Raw genomic sequence first — 23322 nt, forward strand, 5'->3', positions numbered from 1 at the left:
ATATTTAAAAGAAAAAAAAAATATATATATATATATATATATATATATATATATATATATATATATATATATATATATATATATATATATATATATATATATATATATATATGCCTCTAGTTTTCAATAAACTGTCCATTAGGAAATAGCACACCTCTACTGGACTTTGCATTTTCACAATGGAATATTCAGGACTCCTTTGCAACATTAGAATTTGCCATTTTTAGCGCTTCTTTGTTCATCTATTCTCATTCCCAGTTGCATTTTGAATATATGTGTATGTATTTTTTTACTTTAATTTTGTTAATTTGATTATTCACATTAATTGAAACACTGAACAATTAAGGATTCAATCAATAATTTCTGTTAAATATCAAGACAAATCACAACTTAATATCTACAGTAACTCAATTCTATTAGAAAGCTTTATGAGCAGATAGCTGAGTATACAGTGATATTTCATATATGTATACAGTATGTTAACACTGAAACCTTAACAGAAGCCCAGCCTATTTATTTTAGTACACCCTTAATGATATTTTGCCTAATACTGAAAAGGTTTTGGATCATTCCATCATTGAGAAGATTTTACTTTTTCTAATTTTAAGTAAAGTATAGGTGTCTATCAAATAAACAAGATAAAATGACATATATCTCTGTTTTGCCTCCTTTTACTGCAGGAAAGGGTGGTCCTCGATTGGTGGGCGGTGCATCAAGATGTTCAGGACGAGTAGAAATCTTATATGAAAACATCTGGGGAACACTCTGTGACAAGAACCTAGACCTGCAAACCGCAGATGTGATCTGCAGACATCTTTACTGTGGGGCAGCTGTATCGACTCCCTCAGAAGCATATTTTGGGAAAGGGAAGGGTCCCATGTGGAGAGACAATTTTCAGTGTAATGGGAATGAGTCACGCTTGGGGGAGTGTGCTGTTTCTTGGGACAAAGCATCTTGTGATCACAGTAATGATGCCAGTATCATCTGCTCAGGTATGATTTGCTAAACTGTATACAAAACAAATACCTTGGATTCTTATATTTAATCCAAACAAAATATCATTAACTTGTTTATTTTACTTTTTGTGATGATTAGTTTTTGGGGATTACAAACACATAGACTAAGTTCACTACAATAGAAATTAATTTTCCTTAATCTTTTTTGTAGACCAAAAATTTTTGGACATAGAATGACAATGCTTGTATTAATTGATTGTATTCTGATTCCAGAGGCTGACTGGCAGTTTCAGCTGAAAGGTGGAGAAAGCCGCTGTGAGGGCACCCTGCAGGTGTTGCTAAATGGCACCTGGAGGCGGATTTTGGATCCTGAGTGGGATTTGCAGGATGCCAGTGTGGTTTGTGCTCAGCTAAACTGCGGTCAGGCATTGAAAGTACAGAACATCTCCAGATACATTTCAGGAAGTGGCCCAGTCATATTAACTGACATTAATTGTGCTGGAGATGAATTATCCTTACAGAACTGCTCTATTTCAGTTATATCTGAACAGTTCAACATCAGCGGTGGTGTGGGAATTCTCTGTTCAGGTACTGTAGGTGTCTTGACATCTGTTACTAGTTTAACATGTAGAGTTAAAGAATATCACCTGAGTGCACTAATTGTTTAATTTGTAAATCTAGCATACTTATAATATTAAACTTTGGTCACCACTTTTTTCAGTACATTTGCAAAGTACACTAAAGCCTTGCCTATTAATGTTTTTTTTCCATATCTGTTAGAACACAAGAAAGTCAGGCTGGCAGATCACAGCAGCCAGTGTGCAGGAAGAGTAGAAGTTTACTACAACGCCACCTGGGGGTCAGTAAGCAGTAATTCCTGGGACCTGACTGATGCACAGGTTGTGTGTAGACAACTGGGATGTGGCACTGCAGTTCGCACAGCTGTCCCTGCAGAATTTGGGAAAAGATCTGAACCAGTGTGGCTGGATGAAGTAAACTGCAGAGGAGATGAGTTGGCCTTATGGAAGTGCCCTTCAATTGGCTGGCAAGAAAACAACTATCAGCACAAAGAAGATGCTGGTGTTGTGTGTTCAGGTAAGAATTCAATCATCAGGTGGTTCATGTAGTTCTAAATGGGCATTAACAGCTACCGAACAGACAACAATATTTATTTTAATCATTTGACAGAATTTAAGGATATTCGCCTTGTTAGTGCTGAGTATGTCTGTGCTGGGAAACTAGAAATCTTCTATAACGGGACATGGGGAGATGTTTGCTCTAACAGAATGGATTCAACCACCGTCAGCATTATCTGCAAGCAACTAGGATGTGGAGACAGCGGTTTACTGGAGGAGGGTAAATACGATGAAGCAAGTAACAAAGTAAAATGGCTGGATGGAGTGACCTGTTATGGACATGAACGTGTCTTATGGCAGTGCTCCTCACTTCCATGGGGAGAAAATAGGTGCCAAAATGGTGATGAGGCAAGGATCCGATGTTCAGGTGAGCATGCCCATTGAACAAAAAGCCTAGTTTCTAGAACTTTTCACAGTGAACAGTATTCTAAATCTTCTAGCGGATGTACATGTGGCAATGAAATTTTATTCTTCTGAATCATTTGTGAAATGGCAGCAAACAGCTCCTTAACTGACAAACGTGGTGTTCAGGTTTATAAATGTAAAAGTGGCTAATGCCTTGGTATCTATTAATACTGTGTGGGCATTTTTAAACTACACCTTATGAACACAAATTGTGTCATCCTCTAAACAACCATTTGTATTCAGTTCTATTTTAATTTTTCCTTTTTAATTCCAAAGCTGCTACTGAAAGAACTCCCACTACAGCTTCACCAGAAAGATCCTCCATGACAGAATCAGCACAATTTGAAACTTGCACAGGTGAGTTCTTTTTCTTATTGACTTAGCAAATTATGACATGCAACTAAGAATAGTTCATGCTGGTATAGAAGCATTGTCCTTATTAGCAAATAAACTGGAATTTTGGAAATTCTATCAGACCATCTATTACCCAAAATGACTTTTTTCCATTAAAAGGTGCTGGAGACTTTACTGGCTACATTAAGCACAAGCCAGGAACAAGTCCTGAATGGGACTCCAGCTCTTCACAGGCCTCACTTACCTACAATATGTTCACTCATACCAGGCCAATATAGGCAGTGACTAAGCCAGGAACTGAACCCAGGTCCAAAGAGCAAGTTGTGGAAAAAACTTTCCTCTGTTTTTAAAGAAGTCATTCATGGAGACCAGATGAGAACAGAACTATTATTTATTTACACACTGATATGCACAAATGTCTCATCCACGGATTGAGCAATCATTAATACAATTCATTTTCTTTTATATTTTTCTATTAACATTACCTTATCTATTACATCCCCTCATCTTACTTTTAATATGCAGAATACTATCATCTTAGCCAATCAATTACACCCAACAGTTACTTTATTTACATGTCGATTCTTTCATTTTTCTAAACATCACTTCGTAATAGAGGTGTCTCACAGGTTTTCCCATTCATCTTTTCACTACTTCATTATAGGAGTGTTTCAGCTTTCTCACTAGTTTGTCCTTGCTTTTTATGGGGGTGTTCATTACTCATTTACTTCATTTTAACATTAGTAATTATGTTGGTGTCTCCTCTAAGATGAGATAACCCTCACATGCTTTAAGCCATGTTTACTTAACCCTTTAGTTACCTTCAGTCCTTTTCCTTATGTTTTTAAGAATCCAATTTTACAACTTCATTTAAGTATGTAATTATATTAAATTGTAAAAATGATCATGTATTGATTAAAAATATTTGATTAAAATTCTATAACCACATCTTTAAAAGCTGCACCCATATGTCAGCAATGTGCAATACTGGACAAAGCACAAGTTAAAGCTGGGTAAAATGGAATGGACTATAATGTACTAGGGCAGCAAAAGAAAGCTTGAAAAGTGCTATTTCTTAACTACAATGATCAATTCTTTAGAAGATACTGCAGGCAGCTTACAGTTAACCAAATTCAGGCATTCCCAAATAAATTCCGTACTTGAATTTGAAAGAAAGCTGTTGAGTTCAGAAAAATTACAATTAGCAAATAATTGCTTCTCTATGAGACAAGGAGTTGAAAGTGCAAAAGTAGTTCAAAATATTTAGTATGACTTAACACTACACTCGAAGTTTCATTTTAATTATAAAAAGTTGAACAATAACAATAATAATAAAGACAACAGCAAGACAATAATAGTAATGCATCCCCTAACTCATTAATCAGTGTTATGGACTTCTGAGAATATCCTGACAGAATCAGAGCAGGAATTAGCCTTGGCTAGGGTGCCAGTTCATTGTTGGGCACAGTCATGCATAGACTCACACTCACTCTTAAAGGGCCAGTTTAGAGTCACCAAATAACTAAACATTAGAACACTCTTGACGTGAACAGGCCATTTAGCCCAACAAAGTTAAAGACATGTCTTTCAGATTAGATTGGAAACCAGATAACTTAGAGAAAATGAAGCATAGTCAGCACCTCAAGGCCAGCAGCACTAATAACTATCAATCCATCCATCCATTATCCAACCCGCTATATCCCAACTACAGGGTTATGGGGCTCTGCTGGAGCCAATCCCAGCCAACACAGGGTGCAAGGCAGGAAACAAACTCCGGGCCCCCTGCCCCCCCCCAACATCATTATTTACTATATATTGCCTTTGATTCTTGTAAGTCTAAGCATTCTCCACTGATGAAGGCCCCTGACAGGGGCTGAAAGCTCAGGAATAAAAACTACCTTTTTCGGCACCAGTAGGTTTTATTTAAAATATTTTTTGTTTTTATGGTTTTACTATGAAATAAAATTTTAGAAGTGATTGAAGAAGACTATGCTGAAAGTGATTCTCTGGTCTTATTTTTTAGGTGATCAGAATAAATGGCTGCTCCCCTTTGGAGTGACTTGCCTGATTTTAGGTGTATGTTTATGTGCCGTGTCCTCTGCCCTGTTCATCAAAGTACGTGCCAATGCCAAGAAACAAGGTAGGACTTTACAGCAAAGGAAATAGACACAGTTTAGGAGATAAAAATTCATTTGATTTGTTAATTGGTTGTTTCTACACAGAATATGGCAAAAACTATGAGGCTGTGTATGAAGAAATAGAGCAGAAGGCAAATGTTAACTTGGATGAAAAGTTTGATTCCTTAAGTAAGTATAAACCTTTAATCTCTTCATATGGTCATGGAAAGTTTAATTGATAAAACTACTTTACTTCTGGAGCAACTGAATCTCAAATATGTGAAAACGTTCAATTTAGGAAAGGTTTTTATTTTTTAAAGTAATGTATGGCTTAAACAGTCATCATTTAGAAACAAGAATAAATAGCTAGTCTTAAGTATTCACTGTAATATGAATCTGAAAGTCTGATTGATGTATGAGGTAGTAGCTTTGTTTCAAAAATTAGGATTCTTATATGGCAAAGTTATTTTTGGCATATTTGATTAGCCTACAGCTTGCATAGCCTAATGTGGGGAAACTTCTGAGCCACAGTTGCCCGCTAATGTTGTTTGCTTTTATGTATTTCATTAATCTCAAAACACAAAATAAAAAAAAATTACAAAGGAGAAAGTTAATAATCAGAACAGACTGTAGTCAGACTATATCACTATAAGCATGAATTATTACAGTATGTAATTATAATTAGATTAATAACTGTACTGTTTATTGTGTTAGTTCCCAAAATTAAAGGTTGTGGTAAAACATTCAAAGATGGGAGAAAATCAACTATCCTAAATCAATATGAAAATCAAGATGCACAGAAATATCAAACTGTGAACGAAGCTGAATATAATGACATTGAAGAAGAAATCGAAATGAACACAAAGATTTCCTTTGGTAAGTCAATCTCAGACTAAAGAGCAAATAACGGTTAAAAGGAAACAGAGGTCACTGCTAATCTAAAAATAAAAATAGAGTGAGAACTCGAAACCAAATTAAAGCAATCATTCTTGAGACACTTATTTTATTAATGAACAAATGAATTAAAACGGAATGAAGCATTAATCACGAGTAAGATCAAACTTGAAAATCCCGAACACTAAGGCCTTGTTCACACGGGCGTTAAAATCGAGCGTTTTTTTTTGCGTTCGTAGCGTCCGGTGAGCGCGGATCAAGCGCCGAGTGTTTTCTACACGTAGGAGTCAATGACAGTGTTCACACGGGCTTTGGTGACGTGCGTTTGTCCGGCAGCGCGTTTATACGGCATAAAAAAAACATTGCATGCAGCTTTTTCTTGGCGTTCAAAACCCAACGAACGCAAGGAAACCGCTTCCAGTTCGTTTTCTGCGCGTTTATTTTACGCTTTGGAGGACCGGATATATATAAGTTTACATGTTGTATATGAAAAAATATTAATATTTTTATGTTTTCATATACAACATATATATTTTCATATTGCTTATTTTATTTTATTGTCTCGTGTAATTTGTAAACCATGAACCTATTAATTTATGTTCTAATATAATATTTGATAACGATTATGTAGGGGGGGCAATCCATGGCGGGGGGTGGGGGTCATTTCAGTGCATAACACCGGTGTAAGCGCACACTTGACTACTGTTTCCTTACCTCAAAGTGACAAGTAGTCTCTCTTCGGGGCTAACACCAAGACGCATATTGGTTGATTGGCGTGCAATGTGGCATTGCACCAGCTGCAGCAGACAATCAAAAGTGGAAACCGACATCCGACAGTAATTAAAAAACTTGCACGGAAATTTTCGCATTTCTTCATAAAGCACAAAAAAACTTCCTTTAACCCAGGGTTTCTCAAATAGTGGGTCGCGTTTGACTTCGGGGAACATGCTTTTTTATTTTTCTTTTAAATTTTTTTTGAATTTAGAATGCACTTTAAATCTTTTCTGTTACATTTAATAAAGCTATTCTTTGTTGTAAATTGGTCCATATTTCTTTCTTTTTTTATTCTCTTATACGTTAATAAGGATACGCAGTGTTATGCAGAGGTGTACTTATAACAATTTTATAGACAAATGATACTATTTATAGTCGCGCGGGAGGCGCGAGATGTTTTTTTTTCCTAGAGGGGGCATGGCAGAAAATAATTGAGAAGCACTGCTTTAACCCGACGTTGTGCAGTCAGAGGATGAACCAAGTAGCGGCGATTTTTCTCTCCCTACGTCGCCGTATTACGAGTATTTTTAAAACAAGAAGATTAATATCTAACATAGCAAAATGGTCCATATTGAAAGGAGGCACCTCAAATAAAACGACAAGGGCTTTCATATCCAGTTCCCGACACTGCCTCCACAGGTTAACACACAAACTACAATTTGGGCTGCAGGCTGGCGTTAGACAGAGACAAACGAACGCCGGTGTAGAAGTCAATCGATCGCCACCACTAAATGCAACATAAACGTCTAGGACGTTCAGAGCAAGTTCGTTTATCCAAAAACTTAACGCCCGTGTGAACAAGGCCTAATTATAAAATGTTCAAAGTGAATTTTTTACCTTCATTTTTAAAATTATTTTTCAGTTCCTGCTAAATTAATTTGTCTCCTAATAGTAGACAAGGTTATAAACTGTGTTCTGAGACTTTTCAGGTAAGGAAGATGGAGATTTCAAGGTAACGTTGTTGTAGATATTAATCACGGTGCTGAAAGGTGGCAAGGTGTTGCGTGTTGATTAGCACATGCAAGTACGACGTTCACTGCACTCTGTACATGTGACAATAACAACCCTATAATCCTTTAAATTGCAATTCATGATCATAGTTTGGTAGTTAAACTAAATTTGTCTTTGTGTTGACATGTGTCACTTGTATGCTTAAAAACCCATCAGCCATCCATTGTTATGTAAATGCTTGCCATATAACCTTATACTGGGGGTGCAAACTCCACAAGGGCTACTGTGGCTACAAGTTTTTGTTTTGGCCATTTTCATAATTACGAACCAATTGCTGCTCCTAATTGAACACATTTTTCTGCCTTTATGTTAGCTGACTTGCCATTATAGGCAAACAATAATGAGACACAAAGCAAGCCAACAGATGACCAGTTAAATCTGACTGTGCTAATCATTCTGGTCCTAATTAATCTCCCTACATATTTTTGGTGTGCCATTTCCAACTGCCAGTATAGCATTGGTCCATCACAGGGCGTACTATCAAATTAATTAATGTATTGCAAATGTTGTTGTTTTAAGTCACTGCTTTATTTGTTCTTGCTTTTAGATGAAGTTTCAACAGAGTATAAAAATTTTGGAATACCTGAGAAAAAGATGACAAAGGAGCAACCAGATTTGGACACAAACTATGATGACACTGAAACACAGGACTATGTCAATGATAAAGAAGAGAATGGTATGAAATGAAATCTTTCCAAATGTGATGAATATTACTTGGAAGACCGTGAACACTCTAGTAATGTCTGCTTCAACTACAGTAGTGGCCAAAAGTTTTGAGAATGACACAATTATTACTTTACATAAAGTTTGCTGCCTCAGTTTTAATGATGGCAATTTGCATATACTCCAGAATGTCATGAAGAGAGATCAGATGAATTGCAATTATTGCAAAGTCCCTCTTTGCCATGAAAATGAACTTAATCCCCCCCAAAAAAAATCCCAATACATTTCAGCCCTGCCACAAAATGACCATCAATGCTTTGCCCATAAACACAAAGGATATTGCTGCTAGTAAGACTGCACCTAAATCAACCACTTATCGGATCATCAAGAACTTCAAGGACAGAGGTTCAATTGTTGTGAAGAAGGCTTCAGGGTGCCCAAAAAAGTCCATCAAGTGCCCGACTGTCTCCTAAAGTTGATTCAGCTGCAGGATTGGGGCACCACCAGGGCAGAGCTTGCTCAGGAATGACAGCAGGCAGGAGTGAGTACATCTGCAAACACAGTGAGGCGAAGACTTTAGGAGGATGACCTGGTGTCAAAAAAAGCAGCAAAGAAGCCACTTCTCTCTAAGCAAAACATCAGGGACACACTAATATTCTGCAAAAAGTACAGGGATTAGACTGCTGAGGGCTGGGGTAAAGTCATTTTCTCTGATGAATCCCCTTTCTGATTGTTTAGGGCATCTGGAAAAAAGAAAAAGTGAGCAGTGCTACCATCAGTCCCGTGTCATGCCAACAGTAAAACATCCTGAGACCACTCATGTGTGGTTGCTTCTCAGCCAAGGCAGTAGGCTCACTCACAATTTTGCCTAAGAACACAGCCCTGAATAAAGAATGGGACCAAAACAAACAAATTCTCCCAACCATGCAAGAACACTTTGGTGATGAACAATGCCTTTTCCAGCATGATGGAGCACCATGGCATAAGGCAAAGTGATAACTAAGTGGCTCAGGGAACAAAACATTGACATTTTGGATCTATGGCCAGGAAATTCCCCAGACCTTAATCCCCACTGAGAACCTGTGGTCAATCCTCAAGAGGCGGGTGGACAAACAAAAACCCACAAATTATGAGAAACTCCAAGCATTGATTATGCAAGAATGTGCTGCCATCAGTCAGGATTTGGCCCAGAAGTTAATTGCCATCATGCCAGGGCGAATTGTAGAGGTCTTGAAAAAGAAAGAAGGGACAACACTGCAAATATTGACTGTTTACATGTAATTGTTAATAAATGCCTTTGAAACTCATGAAATGCTTCACTTTGTCATAACATAGAATCATCTGACCAAAAGACCTAAAAGCACTGAAGCAGCAAACTTTGGGAAAACCAATGCTTGTGTCATTCTCAAAACTTTTTTTTCATGACTGTAGACCAAAATTGTCTTTTTGGAAAGTAAAATATACCTTCACAATTTTGGTTTGACTCTATACCCACAAGCAATTTGGCTTTGAAATAAAAATATCTATTTGATGGTAAATTACAGATTTTGTTTTGTATTTCTACATTACATGAATACTATTATGTGAATTTCCCCTTGGGATTAATAAAGTATCTATCTATCTATATATTATTGTTGTTATTGTATATTAATAATCAAAACGTTTTTTACCATATTTCAGGTGAGCAAAAGAATTTTGAGTTAAAGTAATTTAAAGTACTATAAATGTTAGTGTTTTCTTGCAGAAATGTTTCATGCTGTAAGTTTATCATGCATGCAAACCATTGATGTCATCCAATGCTTGGTTCCTTCTTTTGTGAAGCTTTTCCTAGACTTTTCTTCTGCTAATTTCATTTTTTCATTTTTTTTTTGTTTGTTTTAAAGTAGTCTCACCCTTCAGCTTCCTTTTAGAACATGTTGTACAGTAAATTCACAGTTAGGACATTGACTCAATAACGCTAAACTTTTCACTTTTTCAGGAATTTCCTCTGAACATATTGATGTGTGGTGAAGTATTTTGGATCATTATGTGTCTTCACCACATCTTTGCTGATATATCTTTTTAAAAATCTAGACTCGTGATTGTACAAGATGTGAAGGATGTCACTACCCACATTAAAGGAACATGGTCTCTTGAAAAAAGAGACTGCTCTGCTCTTTTTTATACAATCCCACTGTAACACAAGACCAGTCCAACCTGTCATTGATGTGGAACCATAAGTACTTGTAGGAGAGCACCACCTCTATATCCACACCATAGAGAGTGACCAGACATAGAGGCTCTTTGATGGGGCAAAAGTCAATAACCAGTTCATTGGTTTTGCTGATGTTAACCTGCAGACAACTCTTTCTGCACCAAGTAACAAAGTTCTCCACCTGACTCTTATACTCTGTCTCATCCCCTTATCAATACACCCCATAAGTGCAAGACCATATGAGAATTTCTGAAAGTGATTGACCTGGCATTATATTTATAGTCTAAGTTGTACAGAGTGATGAGAAATGGAGACAGGACTGATCCTTGTGGTACTCCAGTGTTCAGACTCCACTTCCTCACTGTTCTTGTAACAGGTCTAATAACAGGCTTGTATTTGGGAATAAGATGAATCTGATTGTGGTCAGAACTGCCCAAAGGTGGCAGAAGTTTACACTTAAAGGCATCTTTAAAATTTCAATAGACAAGGTCCAGCTTGTTCTTTCTTGGAGTGGAACAAAAGTCAAACTGATATACATTAGTCATTGTTCCATCCAAAGTCGTATGGTTGAAGTCACCAAATATTATAATAGCAGGGCAGAATGAGTCATCATTAAAGTGTTGGTGACATCATTTCTGTTGCTGAATGCCCATTTGCAGATAGAAATTTAAACATTAATAAGGATTAGGTAACTTACCTCACTGGGCAAATAATGTGGACAAATTCTGTTAGAATTCCAATGTCTAATTTGCAAACTGTACTTTTAACTGTAATATACTCTATTTTACACAATTCCTCATTCACATAAATAACCCGTGTCCTTCCTATTTTTTTCCACATCATACTGGGTCAATGTCTGCTCAAATAAGATGAAATCCTCCCAGCATTAAAACAATGGGAATGAGGATGAGTATAACATAAATTGGTAAACATTATTTATGAAAGACAGGCAAAATTGAAAAGACAGAGGATTAAATATGAAAAGCAGAAGGTGAATGTGTGGCTGCTTCAAAGAAATGATGAACTGTATCTTGATGAAGATTTATAGAACCATTAATATGGAAAATTGTTTCAATATACATCCTAATAATATTTAAAAGTTTAAAGGGGAATATTATAGTAACTGTAAACTTTAATTACTCAAATATTAACTGCAATAAGTTGCAGAGCAAATCAAAAGGATGTCATTGATGTACTCATTAACCGTCTTTTGACGTAGTATGTCAAAGCACCAATAAAGGAGAAGCCTGTCTAGATTTATTTCCTGTACTACTAAAAAAAAGTATTCTGTAATAATAAAGATTAAATTTGTAGTTTAACAGTCAAGCCATTAGGAACCAGTGACCATAATACATCACCTTTCACAAATTTCTTGCAGAGAGCTTATTTTGAAACTAAATGTGTTTAATTTTAGTAAAACAAGGTTATATACATTTCAAAGTATAAAAAGGTAAACTGGAACATATCTTTAATTATGGAAACAGTTGAGGGGAAGTGGAGTAGGTTTTAAAGAAGTTTATGTAAAATGAGAGATGGGCAGCGAAAAATTAATGAAAACTCTGCAGTGGATAAATAAAGAGCTAAAAAGGAAGTTGCAGGTTTGACTTCAGGGGGGAATTGCTGTCCTCCCGAGTGTTCACACCACACCAGCTGCCTTCTGCCACGTAGTTCATGGCACCCGTCTTCAAACTCCATCATCATGCATGGCTCCCTGCTGAAGAGTCTGACCTTCCGCTGTGAAGACTCCTACATGTTCTGTCACAGGTTGAGTCACTACACATAGTTAAAGTTGTCAATTTGAAAATGGAAAACCAGTGAGTATTATTGCATTGACTTGGGCTGGTCCCACTCTACGATAACAATAATTTTCAAAAACAATTTAGTTTACTTAAATGTTTGTGATATTATAGCATGTTATGCAGTACAGTATATTTGACCTCTCCCCTGTAAATATAGAAATATACCCATATCGATTTACAGCTGGAACATAGCCCGTCAGTCAGTGGATACTAATAATATTCTAATTACAGTCAGCGAATGTACCTGTTAAATCTTTTTTTAATGCGTGAAAGGCTGGAGTGCTAATAGGGTCATGGCATCATACATGTCATGTTCATCTAAGCCAGTCACACTGTGAATTTCCAGGAAAATATTCAACGAACAAGGTCAACAGCAAGTATGGCATATTCACTGCAAAAATCTGCTTTGGCGAATTTAGCTGATTAACATTATTAAAGAACATCCTGTTTTTAGACTAAGTAGATGTTTAGGATCAATTACTCAAAGAATCAACCCTTACATTTTCCCTCCACCTTAATGGGTACTATTTACTTCAGGTTTTGTCTCTGAATTATAAACTCTTGAGTTAATGCATGAAGAATAAAAGGTAACTGGTCCGTAATCTTGAATTTTTTTATTGAATTTGGTTATTGCCTCCATTGCCAAAAATGCATCACTTTCAATAATCTCTCCTTTTATGCAAGTGTTTAAATTTAAATGGATCATTACTCTCCCTGCATCCACGATGATTTCAGAAGATTTTTTTTTCTGGTTTCTTTTTAGAAGAGATGGCTACAGCGGGGTATGATGACGTGGAGCTCCTTGACTCTCCGAGTTCAGAGGAGCAGCTAAAGCTGAAGATATTTTATGATGATGTTGATGTAGAAGACTACGCCAATAAGGAATAGATCAACGGTATGAAATGTCATATCCCTAAAAGCTTTCAATTTTTATGAAATTGTGTACTCATTTCAATGGTGTTAGGATGACTTTAGCCATTCATCCATACTTTGCTTTGGGTCAAGTTGGGTTAAAAAATATTTAATTTATGAAATTTGCAAAAAGGTATGAATGATATGGATTGCTTTTAAGCTATTCATGAATCCAGAGTAAATGCTAGGGATGCCAAAATATATAAAAGTGATACATAAAAAAAAGAATACAAGTGAGGGAAATAATACATGAAATGACAACAGTAATTCTTTTCGAGGCCTTACAGTTAGAGGAATAGGCAGTCCACTTTAAGCACTTCTTCCTCACCTTGCCATATCTCTCTGTCCGTACTTCCACCTGCCAGTTGAACTTTTGTGCTGTTCACTTCCTGACTTCAAACTCACTGGAGGTCTGGCTAGGAGGAACTTTTAATCTGCAACTGGAGTCTAGTTTCTAAGTAACTCCATAATAACTTCTGCAGTCAGGCATATGTATGTGATGTAAAGAGCCCCTCCTGCTGCCACCCCCAGACTCAGACACTTCTGTTAATTCCTTAAATAAAATTTCAAGTAATCTCATTCAGGGCACAGTCATTGAGAATACATTTTAGTGTCCTCTGCAGTATTTAATTTCCTGGACCTCTTTTTCATGCATTACCAGTCCCTACCAGTTCAAAGCAGGTAAAACCTAGTATTGTTAAAAAGGAAGGCAATGCATGTGACAAAAGTGACTTTAATATCATAATTGTTATTTAACAAACTTCAACATATGTAGGGACCAGTTTGAAAAAAGTAAATTCATCTAATGAAAACCACATTCTTACACAGAATTCATGTCAATATCAATGGCTCCTCCTGGTCATTTGGGAGAAGGAGAAAAGAGTACAACACTGAAGAACCAATACATATTTATCTTCTTCACTAGTACAGTCATGTACACCTGAGTTCCTACATCTGTTTTGGAGTGAGCGACTCATTTCCTGTTTTTAAATTTTTCAGAGGACTGTTGTTGTCTCCTCCCACCTCTAAATTCTGACCAATGAGATTTCTAGTGTAAGCCTTTAATCTACATATTTTGTTCTTTGGTGGTGAACAGGAAGGAAAAGTTATTTATTTGTGATACATATAAAGAAAAAGAATGCTTCTTCGGGTTTCAAATTTAACTGCCAGCAACTAGCACCTAGCATCTGCTCTGGTTTCCCTGGGTTCCCTCTTGCTTATTTCTTTTTTGGTTTCTCCTTTTGAAGTCTGTGGTTTTTAAATCAAATAAATCAAGTTAAAATGTAAATGCCTTAAGAGTGTTGCATATCAAGATAGATAACATTTTAACAGTCATATTGGGCTGCTATGTTTGTGAGTCATATAGCTGCTGTATGTTTCATGATCATTTGATAATGATTCTGTGTATTTATCCACAACATTATCTGGAATTAAGTACATACATGTGTGAAATATTACATCCAGCTATACATTATGTTACTCTTTAAAGTCAGCAGGAACACAGTCAGAGCTTGCCTTGGAGGAAGCACCAGTTCATCTCAGGGTATACTCACCCACACTCACTCACTTAAGGCCAATTTAGACTCAATGATCAATCTAACATACATAACTTTAGAACGTACACTGCCTGCAGCCTTTGAATTCGAATGCTGAGAGCGGATCCTTCATCAGTCCTTTGTCATTTCACTGAGTGTACCTCTTGTAAGTGTTGTGTTTTTTTCCCTAACGTGTTTATTTGTTGTATAATTATTTTGTTTATTAATTTGTAATTGTTATTTTTTAATGTTTTATGTTTCTTCTGTAGGTTTGTGTACTATTTGTTATTTATATGCTGTTCCTTTGTGTTCTATGGATGGTACCCCAATGAGGCAGGGACTATCCTGATATCGCTGCTTCTGAGATCTCACTCTGTCTAAATATTAAAACAGAGAAGAGGATCTCAGCAGTGGTTCATTGAGTTTAGTTGGAATCTGTTTTATATGTATGCAATGTAATTTGGATTTACTGTTTTTATTACTAATTTTTGCGACTGTCTTTGGTTTTGCTTTTGGATCGGGGAATTTGGACTTGTTTGCCTTAGGATTGCCTTCTGCCTTTGTTGAGCGTTTTATTGTATTTTTTTTCTATTTGGTGATAAATAATTTGAGTTATCTACTTTCAGATTTATCTTTATAAGCCAGAGTTTGATGGTTCTCTCACTTTTAAGGCATTTTTTACATTTTTTGGAACTTTTTTACTATTTTAAACATCGAAAGCCAGTTTGCCCATTGCAGGCCTGGTTGGGCTGAAGCCTGTAGGTAGTTGTTGGGGACAAACTGGTCAGGAATTAACCTATTCTGGGCTGGCTAATGAAGGTCCTACCTTGCTTTTTGGTGATTTTTGGGGTCTCACACCTTTTCACCATTCCAGAGATGTCATATCACATATCACAACATTGTGTTCATTTTTCTAGTTTCTGAATTATGTTTGTTTTGTGGAGACTCATATTTGAAGTGAGTATTGAGACTTGTTTGCTATAAGTTACCTTGTAAGTAAATCCTTTGTGCCTTTTATTAGTATTTTTGTCACCTATTTTAACAATAGAAATTCACATTTATAAACATTCTGCTCTGTTACTTGTCATTCCTAGCCTATAGTTTTATGGTTCCTTAACCTAAAAGAACATTTTTCTGCATTCTTTAGAATTTAGGAATTAAAGGAGTTTGTTTGGAACTTTGGAAGTTAGTTCCTCATTGTCTGTTACAATGTCAGTCTGCCTTGGGTGAGGCCAATTCTAAGTATTGTGATGGATGGCCGGGACGCCCCTTTGGCAGTGAATCCGGGGAAGCTACCATGGAAGGCTCATTACGTTCGCCGGATCACTTGGTCGCAGCCCCCCTGGGCGGAATCAGGGCCACAATCAGGGAACACCGGAGCTCATGTCTTTTGAGCTCTGTGGCCACCGCCAGGGGAGCTGAACGACTGAACGAGCCCATCTAGGCTCTGATGCAGCCACACCGGAGCCTAATTAGGCTAATTACCATCTGCAGCACTTCCGGGTGGCCTATAAACGAAGCCTGCAGCCAATAATCATGGAGCCAGAGTCGGGAGGAGGGAGACAAAGCTTTTGAAAGGAGTGGAGGATAGGAAGAGTGCTTGGTGGTGGTGTTTTGTTTGGTGTGTCTTTTGGGACCGTGTTGTGCCTGTGGGACACAGAGAAGACGTGCTCCATAGGTGAAGAAAATAAAAAGTTTATTTATTTTACATGTGCCTCATGGTGTCAGTCTGTGTCTGGTCTGCGTCCATATTGCGCCTTTTCACAGTAGGTTGGAAAGGCCTGGCCTACCTTGTGGAGCCGTTAGGACAGCTCACATCCTATTTGTTACAACTGTACAACTTTAAAGCTTATTCATTGGAAAAATGGATCCTGGTTACCTGTTAAACTTTAATTTGTTTCTTTGTAAGAAAGAGAATAATTCCTATAATTCGACATTGCTTTTCAATGTGACATGTAGAAAGTTAAGAGTAAGAAGACCTCTATCTACAGAACATTTCACCAAATTTTATACTCTTTTTATCCAGGTGACTGAAGGAGATGAGCTATGAAGAGCTTGATGAGTATCTCTTTGTAATACAAGAAGACATCAACACCTGCATTTTTGCTTTTTATTTTTATTGATGACAGAATGAATGAATGATAATATTATTATTAATTATTTTAATGAGTCCATTTTTTATGTAATTGGGAAAGACTTTGAGCATCATTAAGTAGAAAACATATGAATGATGGTCTTCATTTTTGTATTTCTGCCTTTGTTATGTAGCTTTTTTTATAGTATATACAGAAGGATGTCATAAAGTAATTTGTGGACACAGGTGACTCTATTGATATTTTTTTTCTAAACAGTGTGTATCCCACTTTTTTCTGCATAAATATTTAACATATTCAGTGTGTGTGGTTGTGTGGATATGTGTGTGTCTATTTTGAGTTTCTATACAAATTATGTATTATGGTGGTATTGACATTTCTCACCACAAACGTTCTCATATACTCAATCCTTCCTTGCAGTGAACCTGTAAGAAGGGGGAATTGGTTATCTATTAATTTTTATTTGCAGGAAGGTTGCATATACATTTTTTAACCAAGCTATATAGGGAAATAATTCCTGGTTTAAGTAGGAATTGTGTTATTAAATTAAGCTTAAGAGATAATGATTATTCTGCAGTTACCTTGCCATTGTATATGAAATAAAATGTTAATGCTATTCAATATTATGTCTCATTCTTTTTAATGAAATCTAGCAAATCTTCTCTATGTGTATTATGTAAAACTACAGCTTTCTCTGTAAATGGTATTTTAAAAGATGATATGCTGCCATCTACTGTCAATTTAACTTTACAACACTACTGTAGTGATACATCCATAGACTGTTTTATCTCACATTGTGAACAGGATTTGGGCTCTATCCTGACAACACTGGACATGAAACAATTCTTGATAGGAGTTCATTACATTACATGGTACATTAAGTCTCTCAAACTCACTCACACACTCTTGTCCTCTCATTCCAAGACAGTTAACCAAGTAACATATCTCTTTGGGATGTAGGAGAAAGCAAGAGCAGTAGATAAAACCCATATGAATATTTGGAGATTATGCAGTCTACACAGTGACCAGTCCTAGTTAACTGAAGCCATGAGTTAGTAGCACCAACTTAAATTTCCATAAAAAGGAAAGGAAAATTCTGGATAATTAAACATCTTTCATTGAGTCATTGCTTACAAAATATGTATTGTTTACAAGAAGTTCTTGAAGCAAAATTTTACTTTATCTAGCCACCCTTTCTAAAAACTGATTAAATATAGTGTTTTATTGTTTATGAAGTTTTCTTTGTATGTGCTCAATCATGAGGTAAGGATTCTAATGCATCTAAGCCTAAGTGCACCAATTCTTAAATTCCATCCAAAGCTCCGTATTTTGTCAAGTGACATTACTGATCTTTTCAAGATACATAACTCATAGGGAAATTGTCACAACTGTAAAAGAAATCAAGATGGAAAGGCCAGCTCAGCATCCTGACAAGGCACCAGCCTTATTCCTTGCTTTGCCTTTTATGTACTTCATTATTTAATTCTTTAAATTTAAGGAACATTATTTTGTTTGCCTTTTTCCAGCAAGATATTTTAAGATTATTCTCTCCCTTGATGGGCAATTTTGTGTATTTTTTTAAACAGTTAAAGTATATTTTTTGAACTGCTAAGCCAGAGACCCATTTTTGGGGATATTCAGAAATTAAAGCCTGCCTTTTGAGTTTTGGGCCAGGCTGTATGGGATGAGGCCTGTTTCTAAGGTAGATCAGTGAAGTCCTGGTCTGGCTTTAATTTTTTTGAGGCCTGTACACCCTTTTTCACAGTTTTGTGTCACTGTAATATAACAAATGTAGCCTTTGGGTAGAAGGTGGCAAACAAATCTGGAGGGTATGCCAGCACATCAAAAGGCAAACTCATACACACACCCACACTCACTCTGCCAGACCAGTTTGCAGTCATAAATTAAACTAACAAGTATGCCTTCAGAATGTTGCAGGAAAGTCAGATTGTTGACGGAAGACTCTCACAGACAAGAGAAAAATTAGCAAACTCCAACCAGACAGTGACTGAGCTGGTGTGATGATACTCGAGAGTTCCCACACACAGTCCTGATCAATTCCAAAAACGTACCCTTTTGGGGCCTACCATCGAAGTTAGAAACAAAAAAGGGCCATGCAGAATCTTCTTAATAAAAGATTTATACACATAAAAATGCTCGGTTACAAAATCAAGCTCTACAGAGCACAGGAAGCAAAAGGAGTTGCCTGAAAACACAAAGAAATCCAAGAGAACAAATTCCAATGCAGTAATCCAATAGTGAAGTCAAAAAAGCAAAATGAAGAGGTCAAAATTCCAGAATTCACAAAAACATAGCAAAATCACCAGGAAACACTCACCAACTCCCATATATATATATAAAGGATAATAAGCTTCACATTATTTTGCTGTATGCGACATAACAAAATTAAAACATGAACCTGTTACACAAAGAGCCTGTGTAGTGTTATGGCCAGAGAGCTGGATGTTAACCTATAAGGTTGCAAGTTCAATCATTTCCTCCTGATATGAACCTGCCCTGCTCCAATTAAATGTAATTTATGTTGATCTTGGATATAAGTGTCTTTGAGATATACTGTACATTTCGTAATTTAAATATATGTTTAACAGTGCCAGTTCAGTTTGATTACAACCTCTTCTCATTATGCAGCCATGTGCAAGGTTTTTATGCTCCAGGTATAAAAAAATGCATACAAGCAATTACAAGTGTCCTGGGTAATGCATCTGAGAAATATATAAAAGTAAAAATAAAAGAGCACCTCCATGATTTCAACCTGCCCTTTAAAAAAGAGCAGCAGTGATTTTTTTTTTTTGTGTAGTAAGAACGCTGCTTTAACCAATTAGGCTAAATCATTGAATCCTGAGTGTGGGCTAGGAAGAGCATGGTCATTGGCTCTCTTCTACCTAGCAACCACCCAATGAAGAGAAACTCACGAACCTGCTAGACCCTTGTGAAAAGATGGCAGCTCCTTGGCACAAACGATGGTCTTACGTGGAAGAATGGATACCAGTGACATCGTCACTCCAGAATGTTACATTAGTTACAGGAACATTCAAATGGAGATTGTAAATTAAATTGTTGTCTTCCCCTGATGTTATTTTGAGACAGCAAAGACTTTTTCTTGGCACACCTCACAGTCCGGTCAAATTTCCGCAATCTCTTTCTGATTGCTGATGCATGCACTTTGACACCAGTTTTTTCAAGAGTTACCTGCAGAAACTGCCATGAAATTTTAGGGTTCTTGATGACTTCATTTAGTATCAAACGGTCAGTCCTGGACTATTTAGCAGTTGATTGAAATCTATACCACTTGTAGATGATTTTTCTTACTGTGAAATGATTAATTTAAAATCTTTTTAAATCCATTTCCAGACTCAAAGGCATCCATAACCTTCTTTGTGAGTGTCTAAGATAGCTCTTTTAGTCTTGGCATGTCAATAACAAAGAACACCAGACCTCTAGATATGTGGAGTAAATTAAACAGGGTCCATCTACATGCTCCCTAAGGAGGTTCTAATCATTGGCATGTCATCTGGAAAACCTGATTAAAATTTTATGGATCTGAATTGGTAGGGGCTGTATTTACTTTTTACCACATAGCAAATCTGCATTTTTGAACATTTAGATTATACGAATAAATACACCATGTATTTTTTTTAATTTATTTGTTCAAGTAGATAATTATCTATAGGAACTGTTAACATGAACATCTAATGTTTGTCTGTCCAGATATGTTGAAAAAGTCAACAATTTCCATGGTGTGTATTTGCTTCTTCACATGACCATGTAAATATACATACAGAGGCAAAAGGAAATCCGAAATCCACATGCACCTAATGTTAAAATGCAAGTTATGCACTCTGTAAGTAATTAGCACTTAACTAATTAGACTTTGCCTTACAACATTTATTTTTCTGTTTGAGACTCCATGTATTTGAAGTTAAACGTATTAAGTACAATATAAAATTATCTTAATATCGATATTACAATTTAAAGCCTTTAAAGTGTTTTTTATAAACTGTAAATGTTACTTTGTGGGTAGTACAGTTATAATCAGCTGGCTGCTGCACAGATCTGCATGCAACACCTGTGCATGATACAGGAAAAGCAGATAGGCTTATATAAAGCAGGCGAATATTTGGTTCTGGTTAATGCAAATAATTTGTAACATCTATTTATAGTCTTTTTAAATACAATTAAATAACAAAATGCATATCCTACTGCCTCTGCTTCTGTTTTTGTGTATCTGCTGTCTACTATATAATAAAACAATGAAGTCTGTGTATGTGTGTCCAGTTCCTCTGAGAAATCTGATTGGTCAGTTTAGCTTTGGTGTGACTGGTCAGTTTGACTTTGATGACACAATCAAAAGAAGAAGTTAGAGTGTTAGACACATGAGGAGAAGTAAAGAAGAAGGAAGCATGCTGACAGTCACCTTCAAAGATGGGAAATATAAAAGTGGACAGGAGGCGAGCCAGGTTCCTTAAAATCTCCGAGTCTGAGAAGCAGACTTATTGGAATGTGTTTGAGAGAGGGAGTGACAGTCAAGAGACGCTGAGACACGCAGATACAGTGGACTGAAGGCACACCTAAGGGCAAGAGATATTAAATATTTTTAAATTCATACAAAGTTTTCTTCCTTATTCCAAAGTTGTACTTGTTAGGGTGATTTTAAACGTATTCATTATGGGTGTGTTTATATGTGTTGTACAGGTATAAAGCACATGAACTGTGAATAGTTATTTCATTTCTTAGGCCAGATGTTCTAGCCACCTGACGACCTTGAACTGCATTAAGCAGGTTTGTAAATGTATTTATGCATTCTAAAGTGTCACCCTAAATGTAATGTGTAACAGCTTCCTAATGTGATGTGATAACACCACTCATCCTTTCCTCTGTTTCCATTTTTGTCTCAGAAATGGACAGAAGTGTGATACTGCACCCTATAAAGCATGGCAGACAGCCAGAACACATCTTCACTGCTACGCACATCAGGTCGAGTTGACAGAATATAAGGCATGACATAATAAAATACATTAATAATTTATTAACAAAGTTTGTGATGCATGTGAAAGGACAAAAGCAATCAGAGCTGGCTTGACCCTTTAAGCAAAATAGACAATCGCCTAGATTAGCACAGTCTGTGTTTGTGGGGGGGCAACATTTTTCTAAATATTACAGACCCTGACTTACAAACACCAAGGCCCCCCACTCTGCAATGTAATATACATAATACAAGTAATATATACATATATGGTAATATATTTATTATCATGCTCAAAAGGCCTTATTTGCAGCTATTTACAGCTTCATCTAGGGTAGCCTTAAATGCTAGAGCCAATGTTGGAAATAATGGAATTAAAATACCAAACACCAGGACAAAGGCTTTCATAAAGGCAGATTGTACAATTCTACAGTGATAATCCTCTACCAGGCTCCATCTTGTATTTCTCTTGACAATCCCTTCAGGCCTACAGACGCTGAAAGGAGGGCTCAAGTACAAATTGCATTTGAGAGAAGTGGTTGGGAAAAGAACTCCAGACAAATCCTTGCAAAATGCAGGAAGAGTTGGTTGGCACTTCTTCTGGAGTGTCCAAATGCTACTAATCTTTTGTTTTCCTGCTCAAAAGGTCATACTTGCCGAGGCCGAACCTCAGACTTGTTTCAGATTCCAGGTTCTGAAGAAGCATCCTAAAATTGGATATTTATATCTCCTAAATGCCTATAAACATTTTGCTAAGAATAGTAGTTATGGTACACTCCAGCCATTGTTTGAAAGCAGCAGGAGTAGTGAAAAAAACAAATGACACTGTAAAATGGTGTCTTTCCAGGTTACACAGTTCAGCTAATCGAAACCCATATGAAAATCACAGGCTCTATTACATTTCATGACATTTCTACTTACTGCAAGTTCATGCTTTTTGTCGTATGTATTCAGTACTTTTAAATTCTTCACTGCATTGATCTTAAATTAAGAAAAATCATTAAACATTAGTAAATGCATAAAAAAATATACTATACAACAAGCAATTGAGCAAACGGCATTAAAACTACATCAGGAAGTAATAAAATAAACTAAAGAGTATGCAGTACAGTAAGTGAAGATGTCCATGTTAGACACAATAATAATAAATAATAATGAAAGAATCAACTGATTATCACACTGCCTCTACCCGCCATGATATAATGACCTACAGAATATTCAACTGTAATCCATCTCAGCTGGAGACTGGTTTTACAAAGTAAGCACCCACTATAGACTGAGAATAAAGACCCAGAGTTTTCCAGGGTGAAAATACAGTCAGAAGCGATCAGCCTTATTTTACAGTCTGCACTACACTTCTCTAAAACGAGGGCCGTTATAATTACCGACATTGTGTTCTGCCAAGAAATTCATGGTTCTGCTATCTGATTTCATCTCATCCTGGTGGTTGTCAGAGCAGGTGCTTCCCACTCTGCAGAGCTTAAAGTTACCAAGT

General features: G+C 36.5%; 1 protein-coding gene across 1 annotated transcript; it reads left to right on the forward strand.

Moving 5' to 3' along the window:
• The first annotated feature begins 877 nt into the window (after positions 1-877).
• LOC120529926 (antigen WC1.1-like) lies at positions 878-16790 on the forward strand. Its single transcript, XM_039754134.1, has 11 exons — positions 878-992; positions 1230-1544; positions 1737-2051; positions 2145-2459; positions 2774-2854; positions 4875-4991; positions 5074-5157; positions 5683-5844; positions 8195-8323; positions 13067-13198; positions 16777-16790. The coding sequence occupies exons 1-10, from the start codon at positions 878-880 to the stop codon at positions 13189-13191; spliced, it is 1758 nt and encodes a 585-aa protein (XP_039610068.1). The 3' UTR covers positions 13192-13198; positions 16777-16790.
• The last annotated feature ends 6532 nt before the right edge of the window (positions 16791-23322 follow it).

The sequence above is a fragment of the Polypterus senegalus genome, chromosome 5 (genome assembly GCF_016835505.1).
Source record: "Polypterus senegalus isolate Bchr_013 chromosome 5, ASM1683550v1, whole genome shotgun sequence".
Taxonomy (NCBI): domain Eukaryota; kingdom Metazoa; phylum Chordata; class Cladistia; order Polypteriformes; family Polypteridae; genus Polypterus; species Polypterus senegalus.